The sequence below is a fragment of the Rhinoraja longicauda genome, chromosome 23, assembly GCF_053455715.1.
Source record: "Rhinoraja longicauda isolate Sanriku21f chromosome 23, sRhiLon1.1, whole genome shotgun sequence".
In the NCBI taxonomy this organism is placed as follows: domain Eukaryota; kingdom Metazoa; phylum Chordata; class Chondrichthyes; order Rajiformes; family Arhynchobatidae; genus Rhinoraja; species Rhinoraja longicauda.
Genome location: NC_135975.1, coordinates 29,630,866 through 29,657,688, shown reverse-complemented (window position 1 = coordinate 29,657,688; position 26,823 = coordinate 29,630,866). Strand labels below are relative to the sequence as shown.

At 41.6% G+C, this 26,823-nt stretch overlaps 1 protein-coding gene across 18 annotated transcripts in view; it reads right to left on the bottom strand.

The window, feature by feature from the left end:
• The window catches only part of plekha5 (pleckstrin homology domain containing, family A member 5), a 243,235-nt gene that overhangs the window by 113,684 nt on the left and 102,728 nt on the right, over window positions 1-26,823 (bottom strand). For all 18 annotated transcript variants that reach the window (XR_013548799.1, XR_013548800.1, XM_078419948.1 and 15 more), the window contains one exon: window positions 14,260-14,343. Coding sequence is in view for 15 of the 18 variants with exons in the window: in XM_078419948.1 (XP_078276074.1) it covers window positions 14,260-14,343 (84 nt within the window). In the remaining 3 variants the exon portion in view is untranslated. The remainder of the gene's footprint in view (window positions 1-14,259; window positions 14,344-26,823) is intronic.

The following is a 26,823-nucleotide window of genomic DNA, read 5'->3' as shown; positions in this document are numbered from 1 at the left end:
TTAGCATTCTACATCGCAAAAATGTGCAGCAAAGATTAATGTTCATTTAATTATGGATGTCACCGTTGAACAAGTAAATGATAGATGGCTGGCAGGATTATTTAATGACAAGTAAAAATGTATTTAATGGCATAGGACTGTATTCAGTTTGAGGAGCTCAAATTTCCATGTGTGTATGTAAATGGTATGGAAATTGATATACATTATCAGTACTGATCTCCACCAGTTAACAAGGGGGTTAAGTTTCTCAAGAGCTTTTCACTGATACAAATATTCATATGGCCAGCAGAATGGTAAATCCTGCCCTAGTGCAAGGATATCAGCTGCAAGGCATGATGAGAAATCATGCCTGGCAACTGATAGGCACTACCACAGTAAAGGGCCTGTCCCACTTAGGCGAATTTTTGGCGACTGCCGGCGACTGTCAAAGTCGTAGCAGATCGCCGAACTTTTCTTTTACCCGATGACAATGACCACGACAATGCCGAGTCAGGTTGAGATTACACCATCTACGGAAACATCGGGAAATTCCCACGCTGTCAATACTTCTCCGGCGTCCTGGTTTTCGCTGAAATCACTGACAAGTCGGTAAGTACTTGAGAGTTTTGAACTATAACACCTTGTATAGGTTATTTAAAAACCAAGCTTCACTGTAACAAGGAATAAACTGCAATTTACTTCCAGTTTACTAATAGCTGTATTAAAAAATAATAATTTTAAAAGTGGTTAAGTGGATTTTTGTGAAATGTGTGTGGGCATCTTTGAAAATGTAAGGGAGATGTATATCTGGTTTCTGGGTTGCATATCTGGGTTTGGAGCCCACTTTAAATGTAATGGCTGAGGCCAAAAACATCGCGAAAATTCCCACGCTGTCAATGCTTCTCCGGCGTCCTAATTTTCGCTGAAATCACTGACAAGTCGGTAAGTACTTAAGAGTTTTGAACTATAACACCTTGAATGGGTTACTTAAAAACCAAGCTTCACTGTAACAAGGAATAAACCGGATTTACTTCCAGTTTACTAATAGCTGTATTTTTAAAAATTTATTTAAAAGTGGTTCAGTGGATTTTTGTGAAAGGTGTGTGGGCATTCTTTGAAAATGTACGGGAGATGCATATCTGGTTTCTGGGTTGAATATTTGGGTTTGGAGCCCACTTTAAATGTAATGGCTGAGGCCAAAAACATCGCGAAAATTCCCACGCTTACCTAACCGTCAAACTGTCGCCTCCAATCTACCTGTCAAATGTCCTGACGGTAAATAAATTGGTTAAACACAAGCATTTTATGGTATTTTGCAATGACTTTACTTATTTTAATATTATGTGCTTCTAAATGCATCTTAAGAGAACCTATCAAACCTGGGGACAGCATGTGACAGCGCCCGCAATAAGCTACGATACCTGGTGACAAGCCAGCTGTCGCCGAGAGATTTCAAACCGTTTGATTTCTCAGCGTTGCGCCGAGATCCATTACGATCCACTACAATCTTTGGAAGACTCCTCACGATCATGCCCACGACACCCCGGCGAACGTTCGGCGACAGCCTAGTCGCCGGCAGTCGCCTAAGTGGGACAGGCTCTTAAGGATGCATTGAATACCAGCATAAACCCCACTTCTTCTAACAAGGTCAGACAATCTGAACTTTACAGGCCGATGTTGTCGCTTGGAAGAGCGCAGGTGCTCAAGTGAGTCCCCTCCTCCCTTTTAATTAGCTAATTTATATAGAAGGCTACAGCATGGAAACAGGACATTTTGGCGCATTGAGTGTTGATGCTGACCATCAACCACCCATTCATTATACGCTAACCTTACACGAATCCCACATTCCCATCAACAGCTCCTACATTTTATTTATCACTCATCTATAAAGTTGGGACAATTTACAATGGTCAATTAATCCACCGATCTGGTTGTCTTTGGGATGAGAGAAAACTGGAGTATTCGAAGGAAACTCATGTGTTCACACTAGACTCCAAACAGACAGCAAACTCCAAACAGACAGCACCAGAAGTGAAAACTGAATCTGGGTCTCTGGTAATGACTGAGGCTATAGTGGTACAAACTGTGCTACTGTGCCACACTATACTTCGCGCACTCCTTTCCATAAACACAATCAAAGAGATTGTTAAATGTTGAGTAAACACAAAGTGCTGGAAGAAATCAACAGGTCAGGCAGCATCAGTGGAGGGAAGTAGACAGATGTGGTTTCGGATCGGGACCCTTCTTCACACTGAGGAGTAGAGGGTAGAAAGCTGGTAAAGAAGTAGGGGCTGGAGCAAAGCCTGGGAGGTGATTGGTGGCCAAATGTTACTGGTTTTCATGGACTTCTAGTAGAAAGGCAGTCTCCAAATGTGTTCCATACCCTTTGTATTGGAGAACAAAACCTGAGTTCAGTGACGAATTAAGTAAATAAATTCCTCAATAACGATTCAGGGAAACCTGTACAATGTCATGGCTCAGTTAACTCCAAGATGAATTGGGATGGATGAAAGCAAATTATCAACATGGCAGATGTGTGGCAAATGTAATTCAATATAAATAACTCCAAACTAACACATTATAGAAAGCAAATAGATTTATGCTTCGCATGGTAAATTTTCAATGGAGACAAAACAATTTCAGGGGGCCAGGTGCACAAATCATTAAGATTACAAATGAAAGTAAAAATAAACACAGTGTATGAATTGTAGGTTTCAAATCAATACAAGAACAAAAGGTTGATAATAAATCTATAAAAAATACTGGTTAGGCTATAGTTGAAACGATACACAAGACCTGCAATGCTTCATAATTGAACGATATCAGAGTTTTGGAAAATATTCAGTTCATGAAGTGAGAAAAGGTTCAAATCCTAGCACCTGGATGAGACTGATGCTCCCATTGCTTATTGCCTTTGGATTAAATGAACATAGAACGTCGAACAGTACAGCATAGGAAAAGGCCCTTCGACCCAAAATGATTGTGCCGTACATGATGCTAAGTTAAACTAATCTCCTCTGTCTGAATGTGATCCATGTCCCTCCATTCCCCATATATCCATCCATGTGCCTATCAGCAGCTTCTTAAATGAATTGCTAGGCAATTTCAAAGGACTAAGTGTCAACTACATTGCTATGATTTTGGAGTAACATACGAGTTTAGTTTTAGTTTAGAGATACAGCATGTCCATGCAAACCAGCGACTTCCGTACACGAGCACTCTTGGGACTATTTACAATCTTTACCGAAACCAATTAACCTATAAACCTACACACCCTTGGAGTGTGAGAGGAAACCGGAGCACCCAGGGAAAACCCGCGCGGTTCCGGGGGGAACGTACAAACTCCGTACAGACAGCACCTGTAGTCAGGATTGAACCTGGGTCTCTGATTCTGTAAGGCAGCAACTCTACTGCTGCGCCAACATCAAGCTGTAAATTGAACAAAATCTCTTCTCTAAAAAACACCAGTGAACCCCATGGGTTTTTACAACCATCTGGCAATTTCATGGTGAGTGTTACTATCAATATATGTATTGCAGATGAGTTCATTAACTCTGCTTATAGTCTAGAGGCACTGCAGATGGACTTGAACTCATGTCCCAGATTGTTAGCGCGGGTCAATAGATGACCTCATGAGCACCAGAATGATACATGGGTAAAGAGACAGAATTGTGACCATGCACGAAATTTTAGACCCACATTAATTGAAGCCGACACGGTTGAGGGATGACTCCACCAATGAACCATTTTAAATGAATTTGGGAGGCTGAAGGTATGCTACTCATTAAAAGGACAACATGTTTGCCCAGCAAATCTTCAGTCTCATATATAGGGTGGAGTTAGGTACAATATCCAACAATTGCCAAATAATATCCTAGTTAATACTGAATTGCTTTGGTGACTTGTTATTGAAAATACAACTACAAAAGGAGTTTGTAGTTGTATGACATTGATATCTGTCTCCATGCATTTATGATGTGTGATCATATTTCTGACTTTCACCCAAGTTAATAATACTCCCCCACTGACATTTATCCTTGGGTGTGGTGCAGATGAATGGGGATGTAGGAGGAAGGGAAACACATTCCCCTGTATCATATTTACCAGGAATCAAATTTTGAATGAAAAGCATGACGGGCGGAAAAGACTGATTAAAATTGTCTACCAGGAAAAAGTCTTCCCTCACATCATCTGGGTCATCGGCAGTGCGAGCTTTTATAAGGGCGTCGAAGGACTTGGTTAAACACAATGAAATAGCAAATTTCTCCAAAGTTATTGCTGACAACCTTTAATTAAAATTCCTTTGCAAGACACAGATGCTGAGAAAATTCATATAAAACTCAATTTCTAACTTCTTGTTTTAGCAAAAGTACGAACTGACATTGCATGGAATAAATCAATTTTTACATTTCATCATGCCGAGTCTTCATGGAATTAGGCACAAGGATCTTTATTTTTAAACCGCAAAGATGAGACAAGAAAGCGTAATCATTAGGTTGGGTGGGATTGTCTCTCAAGCAAAAGGAGGATGAGGGGAGATTTGATTGAGGTGCATGATTACAGCGGATTTCAATAACGGCAGACAAAAGTAGATATTAGGAACAAGGGCTAGAAGACTCAGATTTAAGGTTTTATAGAAGTGATGCACAGGTGATATACAAGGAGGGGATTTTTTTATTTTACGCACACATTGAGTAATAATGACCTGGAATGGCAAGCTGTCGATGAGTGCGATGGAAGTGGAGATGAATAATACTTCTAAAAACAAACCTAAGAGAAACTAGAAGGAAATAAACTCAACGACTAGAATAGGCAAGTCTGGTTGATATCTGACAACATGCATCCACTTTGTGTGTATAGTTGGGATAACTTTATGCTGGGAACTGGGGCTCGCCATTCAGGAGCACGGCCAGTCGTTTACAGTTAGAAAAGTGCTGTGTGGTGCAGATGCCTCATCACACCATGTGTGGAGGGACAGCATCTGTCAGAGGTTGGAAGGAACAGTGTGATCCAAAGGCAGATATAATTGCAGTGACGTGAAGATAAGATCCATTCATTATCAGAACATTGTACAAATTTTTTATCTTTCCAACATTCCAAGCGAAACATGGGGAAATATCACAAGACTTCCTTTGATTTTGGTGCCTTTACTTTGGAGGCTTTTTAAGATGCTTTATATTATACACTCTCGGATGTATGTTAGTTTTGGGTATGAGACAGGAATGGAGCTTGGCGAATAAGACTTATTTGTTTTCCACGACTTCAATAGAACAATTGAAGTTTTGATGCATCTTCAATATGTGCCAAGACAAAGGATCATTTCTACATGAGCTCCTCGGTACACACACAGCATTGTGTGATGCATGTATACAGAATATTGTTCTCCCTCCATCTGACCTCCATGAATATGTTAGGACATAAGAAATAGAAGCTTAAGCAGACCAGCTGGTCTCTGAAGCCAGCTCCATCATTAAGGTCATCACTGATCTTTGACCTAAACGCCACTTTTCTGCACTTACCCCATATCGCTCAATTCCCTGAGTATCCAGAAAACTATTGATTACTGTCATGAATGTGCACTAAAAACTTCTTTGATGGGGAATTTCTAAATGTCACTATCAGCAGGGTGAATAAATGTCTTCTAATTTCTGTCCTAAATAGTCACCCCTAATTTTAAGACTATGTCCACTGACTCGAGACACACCAGTTGGGGAGAAAGCATCCTGCATCTATCCTGCCAAACCACGCAAAAGTTTTGTATCGGTTGATTGAAGGATGCAGCATGGAAGCAGGCCCTTTGACCCATGCTGTCCATGAATCACTTGTTCGCGCTAACTCTGTTATCCCACAAATTGGGGGAACTTACAGAGATGAATTAACCTACAAACCTCAACGTCATTAGGATGAGGGAGAAAACCGGAGCACGGAGGAAACCCATGCAGTCACAGGGGGAACGTGCAAACTCCACACAGACAGCACCCGAAGTGAGGATCAATACACGCACACCACATTGGGTCTCCACTGCTCTTCCATGAGATTACCTCTCCTTCTAAATAATGAGGGATTGAAATAAAGATTGCACAGGCACAGCTGACTACCATATGGAGATAACTTATATATCTTTCTCGCCACTGCCCACAACAAAAGGTTGACTGAAAATATTAAGTCTCAGAGATGACAGTTGAATAATGCTCGATGCTCAACCTGCATAGTGCGCAAGACAAATATCACCAAGAGGCTGCATTTAAAAGCAGCTGCTATGAAGTAATAAGCTTTGGAGATTTCATATTTATCCAGCAAATTGAATATTTTGGTTATTGTTGTGCATTCTTCTCAACATTTGACTTCCAAACTGTCGCATCATGCAATTAAAATGTGTAAAACAGTTGTCTTGAGTGTAAAAGTTTCCACCAGTATGAGGTAATGGAAATGTGAAGTGTACAATTGAATAAAGAGCCCAATGTCTAATGCTTCCATCCCCCATTTCATCATGGTCTGTAAGCACAATAGGTATTTCAATAATTAAAAATGTTTATGCAATCAGCATGTAAAGGTCCGTATTTTGCAGTCCTTATTACTAAATTGCTACAATTCCAAGATGAAGAAATGGGACATAACTTGCCCTTTGACAAAACAAAATGGAAGTGGTGGGTCTTTGCAGTGTAGTTCTGAATTCAGGCAGTTATAAATCTTAATTATTACTTGCAGAGTGCTTACATCAATACAATAGGCTTCATGCAACCCTCTGACTATAATAAGCATGAATAATTATATACAGTTTATTCTAACAATAACATTCTTTTACTCTCACCCCGAGAATGCAGAACACTCAAGCAGTCAGAATAATTTATGCATGCTGCAATTCAATTGAGAAACACACCCTACAATTTTACCTTTTTATGTACAGCAACTGCCTTTACAGCAAGATTGGATTGCAGCAGAACCTCGAGCTGCCTATCAAGGCTCCAGATAGTTAGGGATGTTTTCCAAAATCTTGGTTTTCATTCATCAATGCCGTAAAGCTGCTTCATTTTTCAGAAAAGTAGATGCAGGCAGTGCACATGCATTATGTAATTTAGCAACCAAATTCAATACGCTGGGTTGTTCTCTCGCTTTTCTCAGAATACTCAAAAGTAAATACGCAGAGATAGCTAGAGCCACAAAGCCATAATTACCAACCCTGGTAAATACAACGTTCTGGTAAAAAAACAGCCCATTATATTTAAAACAAGTAAATTTGTGACTTATCAAAATGAGTGATTTCATTACCTACAAATGGAGCACACTCCAGTATTATTCACTTAATATTGGTATTATGGACTATTTCATCGTTAGTCAAAATAGGTCACATTTTTTGGGCAGTGAGACTTGAATATTGGGATATACAAGTCGGAACCCTTCAGACTGTGTGAAGAAAAGTCCTGACCTGAAATGTCACCTCTCCAGAGATGATGCCTAACCTGCTGAGTTACTCCAACGTTTTGTGTCTTCTATAAATAATCAACATCAGGGACAAAGCAGTATTCTTTATTTGGGCTATCGTACCTTAGTGGTATTTTGGACAATTATCCTGAAACAGAAGCCTATGTCCCATCATGGCAGCTGAGCAGTTTAAAATCTGGTAATTCAATGAGTCTGGATTTTTTTTAAGCTGCCTCAGTAATAGGAACCATGAAACCACAAGGCTCATAAAAGCGCATCTGGCTCATTAATATCCTTAAGGGAAGAAAATGTGCCATCCTTGTGCAGCTCAGTCCAGATGTAAGTCCATATGTGGTAAACTTTGAGGTGCCTCCACGCCTCAAGGCCAATGAGGGAAGGACAGTAAATGCAAGCATCGGGACAATCCCCACAGCTGGGGTTGCCAAATTCCTCACTCCCAAATAAGGGACAAGGTGACGTCACCGCCCTGCGCCCCACGTGACCTCACCCAGCCAGCGGCCATCTGCTCCCGCTCCACCAATGGTAGCCGCCCAGGCCGGGAGGCGGGTTGCTACACAACCTCCATTAGGCAGCGCCCGGGCCTACTCTGTCCGGGACTACAGCGCCGTCCGGGCCTAATACAGGACAAGGGCAATCCCGTACGGGACAAACCAGTTTAGCCCAAAATACGGGATGTCCCGGCTAATACGGGACAGTTGGCAACCCTACCCACAGCATGCACAAATCCACACAGACCCTGCAACTGGTCTGGAAACTGCAAAGGCAGCCTTTAAGGCCATTTAGAAGTTTAGAATGTGCACAGCAGGCTCCCCTTGACCCATTTAAAATTACCTTTCTTTTTAAATAACTTAAATGACTTCAATTTTTGTTGACAAAAGTGTACTTAAAATGGATCACCTGAATGTCACCCAGTTAAATGACATATATGTAGTTTCATTGCTTTCTTTTTATGCAACTGTGCAGTTGCATCATGAAATTAGTAATATAAATAAATAATAAAGTTATCACATTGTTGAACAAGAAATTATTTTAATTAGCATGCTTTAGATGTAGTAAGTGCTTGGATGCAAATCTTCAAAAGTTGTATATATAAATACATTATGCATATTATTTCAAAGTGTTCTGGTTTCTAAGCTCTGATGAACTGAAGGGAAACTCTGAAATGCACATTGGATTTAAAAGGATTAACTCAAGGGTTGAAGCAGATGGTGTGGGTACAGATTGCAGACACTCCACATGTTATAAAACCACGAGCAGCCATTAACCAACAGCTGAGAACCAGTCCAAGCATTGATCCAAACAAAGTAGATGGCAATTGGCTGAAACTTACAAATGCAAAATAAAAGATTAGAAAATTTGTACCAGTTGTGCACAAATAATTCACACGTGCTTTTACTCAAAAATCCTCCAAATTCTGCAAAAATGTACCATATATTTTTTGTAAACTGAATACGGCTTTTTAAATTAAAAAACCACACTGTGTTGAGATTACTAACGTGAGAAGCAAATCAAAGTTGTGAAGGTATTTTGCTGGAAACCCTCGGTCCTGGCCTAATCCGTATAAGCCAATGCCCCAAAACCAAACAAATTCCCTTCTAAATAGACCCATTCCAGATACAAAGCTAAAGACACAATAGTAACATTAAGCGCAGGAAAATAAAGTGAAAACAAGGTTGGACTGCAAGTTAAATTACATGCACGTTTTTATGGCAATCACCATCCTAAAATGTAACTGCTCATGATCACATTGTAGGGGGAAATCCTTGGGGCACAAAGATTCACACTGGCGATGGAGTTAGACATTACTGAAAGGAGAAACAAATGCCAAAGTTGTGGTATTTATTTTCTCATGGGGGAAGGGGTGTGCCTGGAGGCACCAACGTTTCAGAGACAGCTGCAATCATTCTCAAAAGAAAAGACCTTTGACAAAGAGAGCAGCTGAACATACTCCAGAAAGTTTCTCTGAAGAGAATGACATTTTGCACATTACATTTCAGCATCTTGTCAGCTGTAACTTTTCTGCAGGGCAAACAAAATTAGAGTGCATATAAAATGTTTTGCAGACTATGGGCTCATTTTGAAAAGGAATTTTATCTCAGGTTTATGCACAGGCAACAGTAGGCAGAAATATTTCCTGAAGTACTGATCTGAAATGGTCCAGTTGATCAGATTAGTTTTAATGGAGGATTATCTGGTTGTTTTTGAATCCCCATTTCCTGAGGAAAAATGTAATTTTCCACTGAAATGAAAATGAGCTGACAATTGGATAGATGGCTGTCATTTTATATAATGCTGGCAGTGCCCTGGATGATACGCAGTACAAAGTGAACAAGCCCTTTTGCAGTTATCCTGGTCAAGATTAGTTAATTCACGACAGATTCTGAATCAAATTGATGCATCTGATCTATATCAAAACACAAAGTGCTAGAAGAACTCAGTGGGTCAGACAGCATCTGGGGAGGGAATGGACAGGTGAATTCTCAAGTCGGGACCCTTCTTCTGACTAATAAAGAATGCTGGAGAAGAAAGAGTCATCAGGGGGGGGGGGGGGGGGGGGGTGGGTTGGCGAGGATTCCTCACCAGAGAAATAGACCTGGAGGTGGAGGCGACGGAAAAAGATCTTGACATCATGGCACGCACTGACCTCATTAACGTTTGGGCTGAAGAATGTTGAAGACAGGAGAAGGGTCCGTCACGGGAAGGTGAGGAATCCCTGTCAGGAATTTTTGTCCTCCTGTCCATTCACTCCCCAGGTGCTACCTGATCTGTTAACTTCCTCCAGCTACTTGTGCTTCAGTTTTGTTCTTTTAGAGATGGAGACAGGCCGTTTGACTCACCGAGTCCATGCCAACCATCATCACCGTTCATAGACACAAAACGCTGAAGTAACTCAGTGGGTCAGACAGCATCTCTTGAGAAAAGTGATAGTGACAGAAGAAGGGTCTCAACCTGAAAGGTCACCTATTCCATTTCTCCAGAGATGTTGTCTGACCCGCTGAGTTACTCCAGCTTTTTATGTCTATCTTTAGTTTAAATCAGCATCTGCAGTTCCTTCCTACGCAAATCACCCGTTCACACTGGTTCTATAATTTCCACCGGGTGGCGCTGCGATGGTAGTCTCACCTACAGTCTGTCTGTCCTTTTCGTTCTTTTTTTGTTATTTTTGGCAAGTTTTATAAGTTTGTGTTAATGTTCTCTGGTCTGTTTTATGTGGGGGGTGGGGGAGGGAGTTGGGGGAAACTTTTTTTCAATCTCTTACCTTGCCGGAGACGCAATTGTTTTCCGGATCGTATCTCCGGTCGCTCTGTGGCCGAACATTGTGGAGCTGGAGGCTTTGCCTGGGACTGACTTAAAGCCCCCGCGGGGCTTGGACTTACCATGCGATTCCTTGCCTGGGATCGACGCTTCAACCGCGGCCTGCGGACTTAAAACATCAAGGAGCTCACAGTCACGGGTTGAGACTGGTCAGGAGCTCCAAGCCGCACGAGATTCGACAAGCCCCAACCCCAGGGTAGATAGCCCAGCACGGGGGAGCCGAGACCCCCCCCCCAATGCAGGAGCTTAATCGCCCCGACGAGGAAGGCCTGCAGCCGGCTACAGTAATCAAGATCGTCCCATCAACGGTTAGAGGTCCCTGACCGCTGGAGGACAAAGAAGGGAGAGATTGAACTTTTTTTCGCCTTCCATCACAGTGAGGAATGTGGAGGAGTCACTGAGTTGGATGTTCACGTTAAAATGTATTTTGTGTGTCCTGCTGCTTTTTATTATTATGGCAAATGAAATTCCTCGTATGTTGCAAAACAAACTTGGCTAATAAAGTATGATTATGTTATCCCACATTCTCATCCACTCCCGATACACTAGGGGCAATTTACAGAGGCCAATTAACTTACAAACCCACACATCTTTGGGATGTGGGAGTCAACCAAAGCACCTGGAGGAAACCCACACGATCACAGGGAGAATGTGCAAACTCCACACAGAGAACAATGGTTCTTTATTAACACGTATGCCCTGCACAGTGAAACTTTTGCACCGTCGCCATATTTTGGCGCCATTTACAAAAGAAAAAGTTTTTATTTCTGTACTGGAGCGCATCCGATCCATGTAAGCCCGAGGCTGCTGCAGGGCCTCCTCCGTCGCCCTCGACTAGCTCGGCCTGCCAACCGACATCCCTCTCCTCGCCCAACCGCCTCAGCATCCCGGGGGGCACCTCCTGCAGCCGACAGGCGTCGAAGGCAATATCTCGGTCCCTCTCCTACTGGCCTAGTCCTTGCATTTGTCGTCGCCAGCGGCTCCCTCCTCCACCATTCTCCTGTCGTTGGAGCCGAGCTCGGTGGCTTCTGAGCTTCCCCTGCAGGTAGCGGCCATCAGGACTTTCTTCATGGCGGCGAACATATAGCCGCTGGCGTCCCTCAAGTTCTTTGTTCGTGGCAGCTACTGGGTAACTCTGTTCTCAGCAGCACGCCTGGCTATTGTTCGCTGCGGCCGCCTGGTCCCCCTTTGGTATCGGCGGGCTGCTGGGTCCGTTCTTAATCCGCTCAGCGGGACTGTTGCATCCCTGGAGCTTTCTGCCACCGCTGCAGCGCATCCCAGGAGAGCACCCGAGGTCAGGATTAAATCTGGGTCTCTAGCACTATGAGTCAGCAGCTCCATAGGCTGCAACACTATGCTGCCCTTAATCTAGTTTAGATCAAGATTTCAGCATCTGCAGTCTCGTGTGTCTCATCTGATCTATATGACTTGGAGGTGGACTGGAGGCTGCCTGTAACTACAAAACATTCAAAAGCTATCGCCCTGGGACTTTTCCCACACAAACTATACCAATTTAGAGTAAATAGCAAAGTGTTTAGAGCATGTGGTTCCAGCAATCAATTCATCTGCTGATGGGAAAACATTGACCAGATATAGTTCTGAATAAGGTTTTATATTCAACAGCATAATGGAATGAACTTATGAAACAAATCGCAACCTCAAATGACAATCTTTGTTTTCATGTGATAGCCGAACAAAATGCTTTTTTTATTAATCAGGAAGCGGCCATCAGGACAGAATTTATGCAAGACTGTTGCCTAGATATTTCACTATAAAATGTTTTTTCTCAGAATTATGCTTAGTTCAGAGATACAGTATGAAAACAGGCTATTCACCCCACTGAGTCCGTACCATCACCTTTTAACATTAGTTCCATATTATTCAACTTTCTCATCCACTCCCTACGCACCAAGGCCAATTTTTTTTTTTACAGCGACCAATTAACCTGCAATTCCACACATCTTTAGGATGTGGGAGAAAACTGGAGCAGTTGGAGAAAACTCATGTGATTACAGGGAAATGGGATGCCTGTCAGGAAATCATCCCGATCACCCTCCTGCACTCTACCACTGCACCCTCCTCTTCCCCCCCAATCTCTTTCATGTTCCCAGACACTAAGGCTATGGCCATGAACAATACTCCATCCCAACCACCAGCTTCCTCCACGCCACAAAATGGTTCCCATCCCAACCTCAGCCATCCATCACTGCAGGATTCTGATCTTCTACTAACCCAGCCAGCTGCCACAGTGGTTCCTGACCCCAGCCATCGATTAAGGCTGAAATCTGAATCCTGTCCAAGTTACACACCATAATCGATCTGGCCACCACTCATGTTGACCGTTTCAAACCTGATGTCAAAGCAAAATACTGGCTGGCATATTTTGGCTATCGAAAGAGTGCAAAGCCTGGAGATGAAACAAAGTTTGCAGGAGGCTGCTGTTGACTGATGTGGTCGTAAGTGCTCTGCTCCCACAGCCATCGTTGGGTGTGCCAGAATTTCGAGATCCACATATCTTACCACAAAGAAAGAAAATGACAACAGCATGCATCCTGGGATTCATTTAAACATGAAGCTGTACATTTTAAATGGCATTTTTTAAATAAAACATCCATTCAACAGCTATGGGATTGTTGCAATTTCAGTGATACGTGAACGAGACTACTTGATTTTTGCAGCTCACACAAAATATTATTAAAATCAAAACTCGTAATCTTTGGTGACCCCATTTTCTACTGTATACCACTGTTTAAAATGGAGACTCACAGAATTTGAGGACAGATACAACTGACTGACCTTATTCCTCAATATAAATCAATGTGGCTTAATTGAAGTGCTTTAGGAGAACAGGGACAGGCAGAACTCGAGACCCTGAGGCGACTACTTTGGACCTTTAGCCATCTGCTCCAGACACACAATTGATGCACAGGATGGATGTCCATTTGACCTATTTAGGTGCTCGAAAGAGAAAATGCAAGCTTCCATGGATAGCTCTTGTGAACCAGCAATGTCATGGGCATCACATTTTTAAAAATGGTGAAAGTTCTGCAGATTGTCACCATATTACATAAACTGGAATTGTGTATTGAATTCTTGTTGCAGAACATATTTTGTTAGAGAACATCTCTTGTTCATGAGATGCCACATCTTCATGAAATTTTAGCATAAATTGCAAAAGATTAAAGTCTAAAGGATTTGGCAAATACTAAATCACTGAACATTTGGATGCAATTATAGTCAGTCATATAATAAACTGCTTTGAAAACACAGCAAAAATTTCAATTACAGTGTAGTATTTTTGTGCTGCCTTTCCAGAAAAAAAAGTATTTAATTTAAAAACCACAGTGGGACCTAAATCGCAGTGCGAATTTAAAAACATCTGCACGCAGTGAAATTAATTGGGCAAGAATGTGAAATATTTCTAAGTCAGCAAATTAAGCAGCTAGAATATTGCCTATACCGATTTTCAGCTGTTTGCATAAACACTACGGCACAGTACACAATGAGAAAGTTGTGACTTACTCGTCGTTCATGACAAATATACAGTTTTCTTGCGATGTATGTCCTGTCACCGGATGTTTGCACGTTACCTTCCACTCATTGTGACTGCAGAAAAAGAAAATACGGATCAGTTTGCTTTACCAATATAATTACCTCCCACCTCACTTCCCTCTGGATCCTGCATTCATGCATACAGTGTACGAACGGCACACTGATCAGATATCCACCTCTTGGAGCCAGCTTTAATCTTTAAATGCGAGGCACACTGCTTAAATCTACCCCAGATAAACCAGTTCTGAGGTATGGAAACAGCAAACACAACCCAAATGAATTTGCCTGCACATGACAGAAGAATAAAATGCCATTTTATCATTCCGATTAACAGCTAATTTAAAATTAAGTTAGATTAAATTCACATTCAGATAAATAAAGCTGGGAGAGGATAGATTTTTCAGTTTAAAGGAAATCTAATGTTTCAAGGCAAAAAAAATCTCTTGTCAAAATCCAAAGCAGAAACCATTTCAAGAGTCCAAAATGTTTAACTGTCTATGTACCAGCAATGGAACAGTGAAATTTGAGAACTCTTGTGTGAATAAAGCAGATCTGAGGACTTTTTTACATGAAACAACATTATTCTCTCCACAAATTATTCCTGCATTTCCTTTTGCAATTCAAAGAATACAGATATCGTACATATTGCAAAGGATTGCAGCAGAGTGATACAGAATGCAGAGTAGATATCCATTCAGAAGCAATTAACCTCTTGTCAGATCTGGTTAAAATAGATCCTGAATATTTGCGACAGTAATGCTCATAAATGGAGGAGCATTTTGGGTTGTTGCTTTAGCATTTCAAACCTGACAATGGAATGAAGGTACAAGAGTGGAATGGCTAATCATTCCCCTCATGTGAATGGCAGCAGTAGCAATGAAACATTGGCAACCATCTTATTAACTGATATTTAACAAACCTCGGAGTGTGAACGTAAAATCAGAACAAACAAAATGTAGCGGAGTTGTAACTTATTTTTGACATACAGGGCAGCATACCCATTTAATACTAGTGGTGCGATCAATATCCTGACGAACCGTGCTTTGCTTGCAACAGTACTATCGCTATCTTCCATTATCTTGATCAAGCTCAACTTGGCTGTTCATTAGTCACCTACTGCTTTTGCCAGATCGCACCTTTATTTCCACATACTCTGTCTCCCAGGAAGATGAAGACCATTCACTACCTTCACTGATCATTAGATCCGCATTCCTGTTCATGCAACCTGTGACTTGACTTTTAATAAACAGGCCAGCTCTCACGCTCTCATCTTTTAGCCTTTCGTATCATTTTCAGCTCCTCTTTTCTTTTAGCTAACTGGGTTCATCATCTGCATATCTTAAAGCTCGGTGCTTTGAAATGTTACTTTGGTTTCTGCCTCAGCTTCTTTCATAGTGTCGTACAACATGGGAACAGACAATTGAGCCCATCACATCTACACCAACCTGTGGGCACCCATCCATATTCATCCCATCTTCCAACACTTGGTCATGAGCCTTCTGTGCCAGATCGATTCAAATGATCATCTAGACAGTTCTTAAGTGCTTCCACATCTCTCTCCTTCTGTCTTACGGATTTCATATGTGGTGCTATTACAGATTGTTCCAAATTCCATGAACAGCATGGAAAACAATCCACTCTCCTCTATGCCAAATAGACTTCTTGATCCTACGCTCGGAGAAAAGATGACATGATTTGAATGTTATCAGTAGAAATGTAGACACAAGGAACTGCAGATGCTGGTTTACAAAAACAAACACAAAATGCTAGAGTAACTCAGCAGGTCAGGCAGCTTCTCTGGAGAGGTTAGATAGCGGATGTTTCTCGTCAGGACCCTTTGGTTTGAAACGTGACCTGTCCATATTCTCCAAAGGAATAGAAATCATATGTTGGTAAAATGGATGGAAAACGATGATAACACACAAGGATGGACGTGATATAAGAAGACATTAACCAAAGCACGAGAGCTTTGGAACATGGTTGGCAATGTCGCCCCTGAGATAGCTAGTCTGTCAAGTCATGCAAAATCAGCATTTACTCAACACTCAGAGCTTGGAAATTTTTCATCAAAAACCTCTTATTGTGCCTTAAGATCAGCCAAAGGAGAGCACCGCAGCAATGAAATATTTAGATCGTTCCTGAAATAATTGCCAGTAAATGGTTGATTTGCAAGCGCCTAATTTCACCCTGGGACCCTGAAATGCATTGGATTTCTTCTTTCACAACAGGATAAATATAGGCACTTTAAATGTATAGTCTTCACATAAAATAGCATTGCTTATGGTTATGTCTGACAGCTGTCATCTTTTACTGCTTCAGGCCCGTGTAAACTGCTTCTTTTTGTGTCAGTATGAGATGGCTGGCTGCAACTCAAATGCACAACTGACAGAATATGCTATCATCGGAATGGCAAACAAAAATCTTAAGATGTTGGAAATGTGCAAAAAAAAATGGAGAACATCGTCTGAAGATTTAACACAGAATTCAACAATTTCAGATCACCAATCTTACCGATTTGTAACAGAACCATCCAGTTTTGATGAAAGATCATCAAATTGAAACGGTACCACATTTTTCTCTCCACAGGTTCTGCCTGGCATGCTCAATATTTCTAACATTCTCTATTTTTACTTCAGCTTTCTAGCAACTGCAGTGCTGTGCCAATGTATTCAACATCACCATTGCAACACTTGTCTACTCTCCAATCTTTCTTTCTCTCCTCCTTTCTTCTTTCTATTAAGATCACTCCCTGATAGGTCATTAACAAGCTGGTCTCCACCCTATCACAAACATTCCCTCCAATCCATCCACCCTCTCCCCCTCCCCTACGACTTAAAACATGTTTGATTTCTACATTTTCTCAGTTACGACCAAAATTCACCAGTCTGAAACTCTGATGAACTTTGTTTTTCTCTCTCCATAAACAACTCTTTCCTGCTAAGTTTTCCAGTTTTTTTTGTTCCTTTTTATCTCAATGACATTAGTTAAACAGCATCACCTCCCAGACACCCACAACCAACATCAGAATCATTTTCCAAATCCTGTCAGTTTGGAGAAGTGCTTTAGACAAAGAATTTACCACTGTAAGACTAAATTAGTCTTTTTATGAAAATTGTCAACAAAAGAAAAATCTTTCTGTGTAATTATCTGCCGAAGCAGAACTCATCGTTTTGATGACCACTTGACTTCCCTATACTTGCATTATAATCTAAATTTGCAGCAGTTCTTGACTGCATTTAGAAAATAACATACTTTGCTGTTTTAAAGACCTTTCATCAGCCAGCTTTCTTTGTCTTTGCATTTACAAGAAGTAGAAGAAAAGGGGGAATTTTCAATCTTATCAAATCTGATAATTTAGAAGGTGATTATTAAACCTGTCGGAAATGAGATAATAAGATTGTTGGACTGGAAGTATTACTCTGACGATATGGTGTCCACGAAGGTAGTTGCCGCCTCACAGCACCAGAGACCCCGGTTTGATCCTGACTACGGGTGCTGCCTGTATGAAGCATGACTCCACGGTGTTTCTCTAAACAAAACTAACTTAGAAACAGAAAAATTTGCAATGGGATACAGATTTTCTGTTGGTGTCTCATCTACTGAAAGTCAAGTCAAGTCAAGTTTATTTGTCACATACACATAAATGTGCAGTGAAGTGAAAGATTACCCATAATCCAACAACAAGAGCAATAAAAATAAGCAATAACACACAAAATCAAACAAAAAGAAACATCCATCACAGTGAGTCTCCTCCAGTCAGCTCCTCACTGTGATGGAAGGCCAGAATGTCTTTTTTCTTCCCCTGCCTTCTTCTCCCGCGGTCCATCTCCCGCGGTCCATCTCCTTCTCCCGCACTCCATCAAGAAACTATATATTGATATGCAGTTACCAAATACTTTTTTTGGTTTTCTCAGAATAATCTCTCTGAGGTAGCCTAGTCTAGCTGAATTCTCATTATTTAATACAATTTACAACAGCTTTTTGAATTTTGATATTCTCTACAAATGACTATATTAGCTGCCTTGATTTAACAATTCCTGTGACTAATGATCCAAAGTTCTGCCTTGGCTGCCTGCCCAGTGAGATCATCACTGCCAGTAACAATGGTAGTGGAGGGCTTTGAACAATACAGGGAATGAAAGTTAATTCTAGGATATGCAACTATATTGGGGTGCAATGCATCAGTCTCTACACCAGGCTTGTTACACACTTAAGGTAAAAACATAAACTGCTGGAAACACTCAGCAGGTCAGGCAGCAAATAATGAAGGATTTTTTTTCTGTAGATGCTGCCTGACCTGTGGAGTCTTTCCAGAAGGTGTGTTTTTATTTTAAATTTCAGATTGCCAGCTTCTAGTATTTTTTTGATTAGGTGCACACCCAGGTTAGAGGACATCTTCTGAGCAGAGACACATGGAATTGTTGAAGGTGTGACTGTCAATACAGCATCAGAAAATATGCCAGCTATTTTACAGAAAGCTATGCAAAGGTCGCAAGAGTGTAGACTGTGTCCTTACTGTGAATATGAAACCAATTGTCAAAGAATGACTTAATATCCTTTGTTGGGATGACGGTTCCTACAAAGTTATTATGTCAATAATTAAGAGTTTCTATGAACTTGATCTGTTATCGCAGTACAGCTTTATGCTGCAAAACCGCAATGATTAGACCCCATTACTTGTTGCTTTACAGGAATAAATCAAAGTATTATCATTTGCGGTGCACATATCTCTAAAAAAACATCCAGGTTTCAAATGGTCAATGAACCATGCTATTGTCTTATTCTCTCAAACATCTCCCACCTACTTCTGTAGAATTCACTCATCACCTCAATACTATGGACTGAAATCTATGCGGATCATCCCTGCTTACCCAACAGTAGGACTTGCAATGAATGCTGTTACTCTTTGAAATGCATTTATCATCTATTTGTCAGCATAGCTGGATTGTTTCTCATCTGAGGCATTGCAGGAGGACCAGAGGCCAAGCGTATTGAAATTCAAAGACAGAGAACTTAGTTTTCACTTGGATCGCCTATATTATGAAAGCAATCAATGAAAGTGATCTTTGTGAAGGGGAAATTTAGCACCCGACCCTGCACAAACCTATCGTAGCATGTGAAGATGCATACAGGGAGACTCTCTCACAAAGTAACTTGGCTGAGCAATTGTATCTGGAGTGCTAAAATAAAAATACTTTCCACACAATTGGATCCTAAACTTTGGAGTGCAATTATTGTTACGTCTTCAGAAGATTTTTCGCCGTCATGTTATACGAATCACATAATCCGGATGGGATTGACTGCATTTGCAGGGAGATGGACAGCATTGTTCAATTAGCAGGTAGCTCTGCGCACACACACACTCTGCAAACTTGAATCCTCCTTTCTATTATAAAACTGCCTGAAGCAGAATATAACTGGAGTATAAAATCTGCTAAATTGGAGCAAACTGTGCATCTTCCAGAAAACTATTTAAGGTTAGCACCATATGACATGCAAAACAGCCCTCTGTCACTGCAAACTTCACACCGAAGCTACTTGGTCACATTTTATGGCTCCTTCCAGGTAACCATTAAGACCCTGTCTGAAGAAGGGTCTCGACCCGAAACGTCATCCATTCCTTCTCTCCCGAGATGCTGCCTGACCTGCTGAGTTACTCCAGCATTTTGTGAATAAACACTTTCCTTCAAATGTTCAAAACCAGGAAAATTTCAACCAACAGTAGTAAATACTGATTTCATCTCCTAAATTGGTCCGTATCTCAGCTGTTGTCTTGTCTCACTTGCATTATAGCTCCATCACTAAAATCATTACCATCCGTGGTAGGATCAAAAATTAATTCTGTTAGTCAACTGGGCTTATTCTAGTTGGAGCAAACCTCATACGTTTCCTGTCACAAAAGCGTTAAGCAATAGCTTTAAGTGGAGGATGGCTCTGTAGAGCAGGGGAAGCAGCAAAACCTAATGCACACATGCCTTTCTGCTAATTGGCCCATTTGCCATATGACAACTATTCATGTTCTTGATGATGTCCAGTTGGTCACCATACACGTCATGCTTTGATTCTTAATTCCCCCCATTGTTTCATTTACTGAATTTGTTAACATTGAAACTGTTAGCAGTTCTTCAGATTCATAACCAAAATATGCATGTGTTGAAAACATGATGATGACAAGATGCAGGAGAGATGGAGTCTAAACCCACAATCTATATTAATACGATAAGTCTGTGGTCCCTATGAAATCTTGTGTAATTATAGATGGAAGAATATACAGCACAGAAACAGATTTTTAGCCTAAGCAGTTCCATGTGATAATTATCATGCCTCATCTAGCTTTCCACCAGCCTCTCCAAAATACATCAGCAAAAACCTCCATTCCTTGTCTACCTTTCCCTCAATGTTTCTTTACTATTCGTAAAAAATGCCTATGTGGTATCGTGTTCTTGGTGTCTATCTCACATGGAAAGCTGCTTAGTACACTCTTCGAGTGGAAATACGTTCTGTGCTTACACTAAAAAAAATCCATCATGCTTTTAAGACCAAAATCTTCTTACTCACGGGATTCAGAGCCATGCTGCTCATCCTTCACCCAACTCTGATATTATATCCATCCTTGTCATCCTTTTATATAATGTGGTGACCAAGACAACATACACTACCTCAAACATGTGACCTCACCTCTTTAATGAATAGTTAGATTAGGTTCACTACTTTTCGATTCCATTGGCCCTGATTTAAACTCTTATGCTTGGTTTGTCTTTTAATGGCCTTTTCAATCTGTTATCTTGAGTGATTTGGTTATTTGTACAATCAGATCCTTTGTTGCTTCAGGCAATTTTGAATGAATTTCCAAGTCATCCATGGTGTCTTAACCCAAATGGAATATCTCCATCAGACAAAGATAGACACAAAATGCTGGAATAACTCAGCGTCTCTGGAGAGAAGGAATGGGTGACGTTTCGGGCCGAGACCCTTCTTCAAACTGAAGAAGGGTCTCAACTCGAAACTGAAGAACGGTCTCGACTCATGGCTCTGAATCCCGTGAGTAAGAAGATTTTGGTCTTAAAAGCATGATGGATTTTTTTAATGTAAGCACAGAACGTATTTTCACTCGAAGATTGTACTAAGCAGCTTTCCATGTGAGATAGACACCAATAAATCGATTGTCTTGGACTGTGACTACATGGAACACGATACCACATAGGCATTTTTTTACGAATGGTAAAGAAACATTGAGGGAAAGGTAGACAAGGAATGGAGGTTTTTGCTGATGTATTTTGGAGAGGATGGTGGAAAGCTAGATGAGGCATGATAATTATCACATGGAACTGCTTAGGCTAAAAACCTGTTTCTGTGTTGTCTATTCCATCTATAATTACACAAGATTTCATAGGGGCCACAGACTTATCGTATTAATATAGATTGTGGGTTTAGACTCCATCTCTCCTGCATCTTGTCATCATCATGTTTTCAACACATGCATATTTTGGTTGTGAATCTGAAGAACTGCTAACAGTTTCAACGTTAACAAATTCAGTAGATGAAACAATGGAGGGAATTAAGAATCGAAGCATGATGTGTATGGTGACCAACTGGACATCATCAAGAACATGAATAGTTGTCATATGGCAAATGCGCCAATTAGCAGAAAGGTGATGTGTGCTTTCCTTCTCTCCAGAGATGCTGCCTGTCCCGCTGAGTTACTCCAGCATTTTGTGTCTATCTTTGGTTTACACCAGCATCTGCAGTTCCTTCATATACATCTCCAGCGGTTATCTCTAGCCATACACCACTAAGCATTGTCACCAACTCATCCTGAATAGAAACAAATTTTTGCCACTTACCCTTTCAAATCTTGAATTACAAACCTTGGTTAGACCTTCCATTTAATATCATAATTCTCACAACTTCTTCTCATTCGGTTTCATTCTTAACAAATACATTTTTCTGCCTTCTATATACTTTCTGCAATGAAATGTCCAACATCTCACCAAAACAAAACCTCACCGCTTGTAGTAAAATAACCACAATTTTCAATGGCTGTTTAAAGTGTTCACTTATTTCAGAGCCTAAAATAAACACAGCAAAACATTTCAATTCACAATGCTGAGTCTCTACAGTTGCTCTTCTATAAAATTCCTTGAATTTATAAAGTGCCGCTTCCAAAATGGTATTTGAACTCAAGTATCTGACTAATAACTTGTCAATTGAGTTACTTAACACTACGCCTCTGTACTCTGGCACACCGAGTTGATCAATATCCTGTAGCTGATAAGATTGGCCTTCGACAATGACAACCTTCACAACAACAATCACAACCAATCACAACAATAGCATTGGGCTAGAGGTGAGTGTTGATTATAGAAATATGGAGAAAATGTGAGAAATATAACCAGGGTCAGATATTTATAAAAAGGGAAATTACATGCCTTTTTACGCCACAGTATACTGTGCAACATCTTTCTGAGGCTTAACATTTTAGCTGCGAAGACATTCTTTTTGTTTGCTGTTGCACAATTAGATGAAGATTACCTTTAATTACATTGTTAGTAATTCTATTACAAATTATGATTGAAGATACAGCTCTTGTGTGTCTGAAGTCTCAAGGCATCAGCTGTGCTTTAAAAAAAACTGCAGACGATAAAAACTAAAATCAAACCAGAAAATGTTTTAAAGCAACAGTTGCTTTAAACAACTGAGAGGAATAGATTGGGAAGATGCACATAGTCTCTTGCCTCGAGTACGTGAATCGAGGACAAGCGGACATAGGTTTAAAGTGAAGGGGAAAAGATTTAATGGGAATCTGAGCGGTACCGTTTTCACACAAAAAGTATTGGGTGTATGGAACGAGCAGCTAGGGGAGATAGTTGAGGCAAGGACTATCCCAACACTTAAGAAACAGTTAGACAGGTACATGGATAGGACAGGTTTGGAGGGATATGGACCAAACGCAGGCAGGTGGGACTGGAGTAGCTGGGACATGTTGGCCCAGTGTGGGCAGGTTGGGCCGAAGGGCCTGTTTCCACACTGTGGAACTCTATGACTCATAGATCAGACAGCATCTGTGAGGTACTGTTTCAGCTCAAGGACCCGAGTCAGCTTTAGATGTTACCTGGCCAACTTGGTGTTTCCAGCTATTTCTGCTCATTTCCGTCAAAAGCAGATGATATATTTTGATCAAAAAAATCCCTCCTTGGATCACAATTTAGAAGCTAGAATCTCTTATCATTCTTACGAAAACTAAACTTCCCATCGTATTCCAGAATGTTCTTAATTTATTATGGTTATTGATTTAAATTAAAAAACATTAATAATAATAATAATAATAATATTCATTTATTGTCATTGCAACGAGTACAACGAAATTAAAAAACAGCCAATCCTGACGGTGCGTACAAACATATATGCAATAAATGCAAAAACAAATAAATACATAAATACAATTAAATTAAGTACAAGATTTTTTAACGGTGTTGCCTAGTGCACAGGTAGTGTTCAGTTCTCGTATGGCCCTGGGGTAAAAACTGTTCTTAAGTCTGTTTGTTCGGGATTTGATTGACCTGAAACGTCGACCAGAGGGCAGATGAACAAACAGACGGTGGCCGGGGTGGGATGGATCTTTTATTATTTTGCCTGCTCTACTGAGGCAGCGCAGGCTGAACAGGTGCTCCAGGGAGGGCAGTGAGCAGCCGATGATTTTCTGGGCCGTCGTGATGACCCTCTGAAGGGCCTTCCTGTCCTTTTCTGAGCAGCTGGCATACCATGTGGTTATACAGTATGCCAGCACACTCTCGATGGAGCAGCGATAGAAGGACAACATGAGCTTCTCCTGCAGGTTGGTTTTCCTGAGGATCCTCAGGAAGTGGAGTCTCTGCTGTGCCTTCTTTACTGTGGTGATGGTGTTGGTAGACCAGGTGAGATCCTCTGCGATGTGCGTACCCAGGAACCTGAAAGCTGGTACCCTTTCCACGCAGACCCCATTGATGTAGAGTGGGTCGTAATCTCCACTGGTTTTTCTAAAGTCAATTATAAGTTCCTTTGTTTTGGAGGAGTTCAGGACCAGATTGTTCACTGAACACCATGCTGCCAGCCTTTGGATTTCATCCCTATAGGCTGTCTCATCTCCTTCTGAGATAAGTCCAACCACAGTCGTGTCATCCGCGAACTTGATGATGGTGTTGGTGGGATGGGTGGGGGCGCAGTCGTGAGTGTAGAGGGAGTAAAGGATGGGGCTCAACACACAGCCCTGTGGTGAGCCGGTGCTCAGTGTAATGGTGGAGGAGAGGTGAGGGCCTATTTTGACTGTCTGGGGGCGGTTGGTCAGGAAGTCCTTGATCCATTTGCAGATGGTTAGGGAAAATCCCAGGTCGGAAAGTTTGGTGACCAGTCTGCTCGGGATGACCGTGTTAAAGGCAGAGCTGAAGTCGAGAAAGAGCATCCTCACATAGCTCCCCTGGTGTTCAAGGTGGGTCAGTGCAGTGTGAAGAGCAGTGTCGATGGCATCCCCTGTAGACCTATTTGCTCTGTAGGCAAACTGGTATGGGTCGAAGGTGGGTGGGAGGCTGGCTTTGATGTGCTGCAGGACCAGTCTCTCGAAGCACTTTGTGATGACCGGTGTGAGTGCTACCGGACGGTAGTCGTTAAGACCGCTGATGACAGGCTTTTTCGGCAGTGGGATGATTATGGCGGACTTCAGGCAGGGAGGGATGGTGGATTTTAAAAGGGACAGGTTGAAGATTTTTGTGAAGACCTCAGATAATTGGTCTGCACATTCCCTCAGCACTCTGCCCGTCACACCATCGGGGCCTGCAGCTTTCCTGGGATTCACTGCTCTGAGCACTCGCTTAACGTCATACTCCTGCACAGTGAAGGTGTTGCTCTCAGGTGCTGGAGAGGGTGTAATGTCTGCCACTGTAGCTTTCACCTCGAAACGAGCAAAGAAACAGTTAAGTTCCTCAGCCAACGAGGCGTCGCCGTCGGCAGTCGTGCGGTTGCTGGTCTTGTAATTGGTGATGTGCTGGATGCCTTGCCATACCCGCCGTGGGTCATTGTTGGAAAAGTGGTCCTCAATCTTCCTCTTGTAGGACGCTTTGGCATCCTTGATGCCTCTCTTCAGGTTGGTTCTAGCAGCACTGTATAGAGCTCTGTCACTAGACCTGAAGGCGGTGTTACGGTCCTTGAGGAGAGACCTGACATCCTTTGTCATCCAGGGTTTTTGATTGGGGTACAACCGGATGCGTTTGTCGACGGTGACATTGTCAACGCAGTTTTTGATGTAGCAAAGTACAGTTGATGTGTACTCCTCCAAGTCCTGATCCTCAAAAATATCCCAGTTGGTCCTTTCGAAGCAATCCTGCAGCTGCGAGGAAGCTCCTTCAGGCCATGTCTTTACAGTCTTTATGGTGACTGGAGCTTTCCTCCTGAGTGGGGTGTATGCTGGGGTTAGGAATATGGACAGGTGATCTGACTGCCCCAGGTGTGGTAGTGGTGCTGACCTGAACCCCTTCTTAATATTTGAGTAAACCTTGTCTAGTGTGTTTTTCCCCCTGGTAGCACATCTTATGTGTTGTTCAAGTTTCGGGAGAACTGACTTTAGGTCTGCATGGTTGAAGTCCCCGGCTATGATGTGGGCTGCTATGAAGTCGACAAGCACAATTATTTTTTCCGCCAAAATTGTAAGAGAAAAAAACAACACCAGTGGCTGAAAATGCATTACTTGCAGTAAAATATCAACACCATATTCTGCACTCAAATAAGCATCTGTGAGCTGGCAATAATTTTAAAATTACCATTATAAAGGATTTAAAAGAATGAAGATTTCACACCAGAAACAGTGGAACTTTGCATAGCCTACCGTGGAGTTTGATCGAATTGGAACTTAAGCATCACCACCAAAATGTGCAAGACACTACACGAGAAGATCTGAAGTACGCAACAAGATTCTTTATCCTCACATTAAATCACACCAGAGTCATAAGTACGTTCTCACATACGCATTTGCCCAATGTGTGTAAATAAAGCCTCATTCATGCTCTAAACTAGACTCATGAGAACTAACAAAGAAAAAGCTGTTGTAGAGTTGCTTCCATGAATAATCATTGCAAGAAACCATCTCCAAGTGCCTTTTTTTTTCTGAAGAAGGGTCTCGACCCGAAACGTCACCCATTCCTTCTCTCCCGAGATGCTGCCTGACCTGCTGAGTTACTCCAGCATTTTGTGAATAAAAAGCCTTTTTTTAAATCCTGATACGTAGCAGGATCAGGATAATGGTAGCAAAATCATCTGCAGTAAATAGGCTCAAAACTCCTTAATACACAGGCATGGAGCAAGAGTTTTGGATCAGGGAATGAGACTCAGTCATTATCAGGAGGGCCAGGTGTGTGGAGTAGATTGGGAATTGGAAGGTCTTTTTGGGGATGGTAAATGTGTGGTAGCAAGCGTGGAAATGTGCAGTAGATAGACATAAAGTTCTGGAGTAACTCAGTGGGTCAGGCAGCTTCTCTGGGGAAAAGGGATGGGCGATGTTTTGGGTCT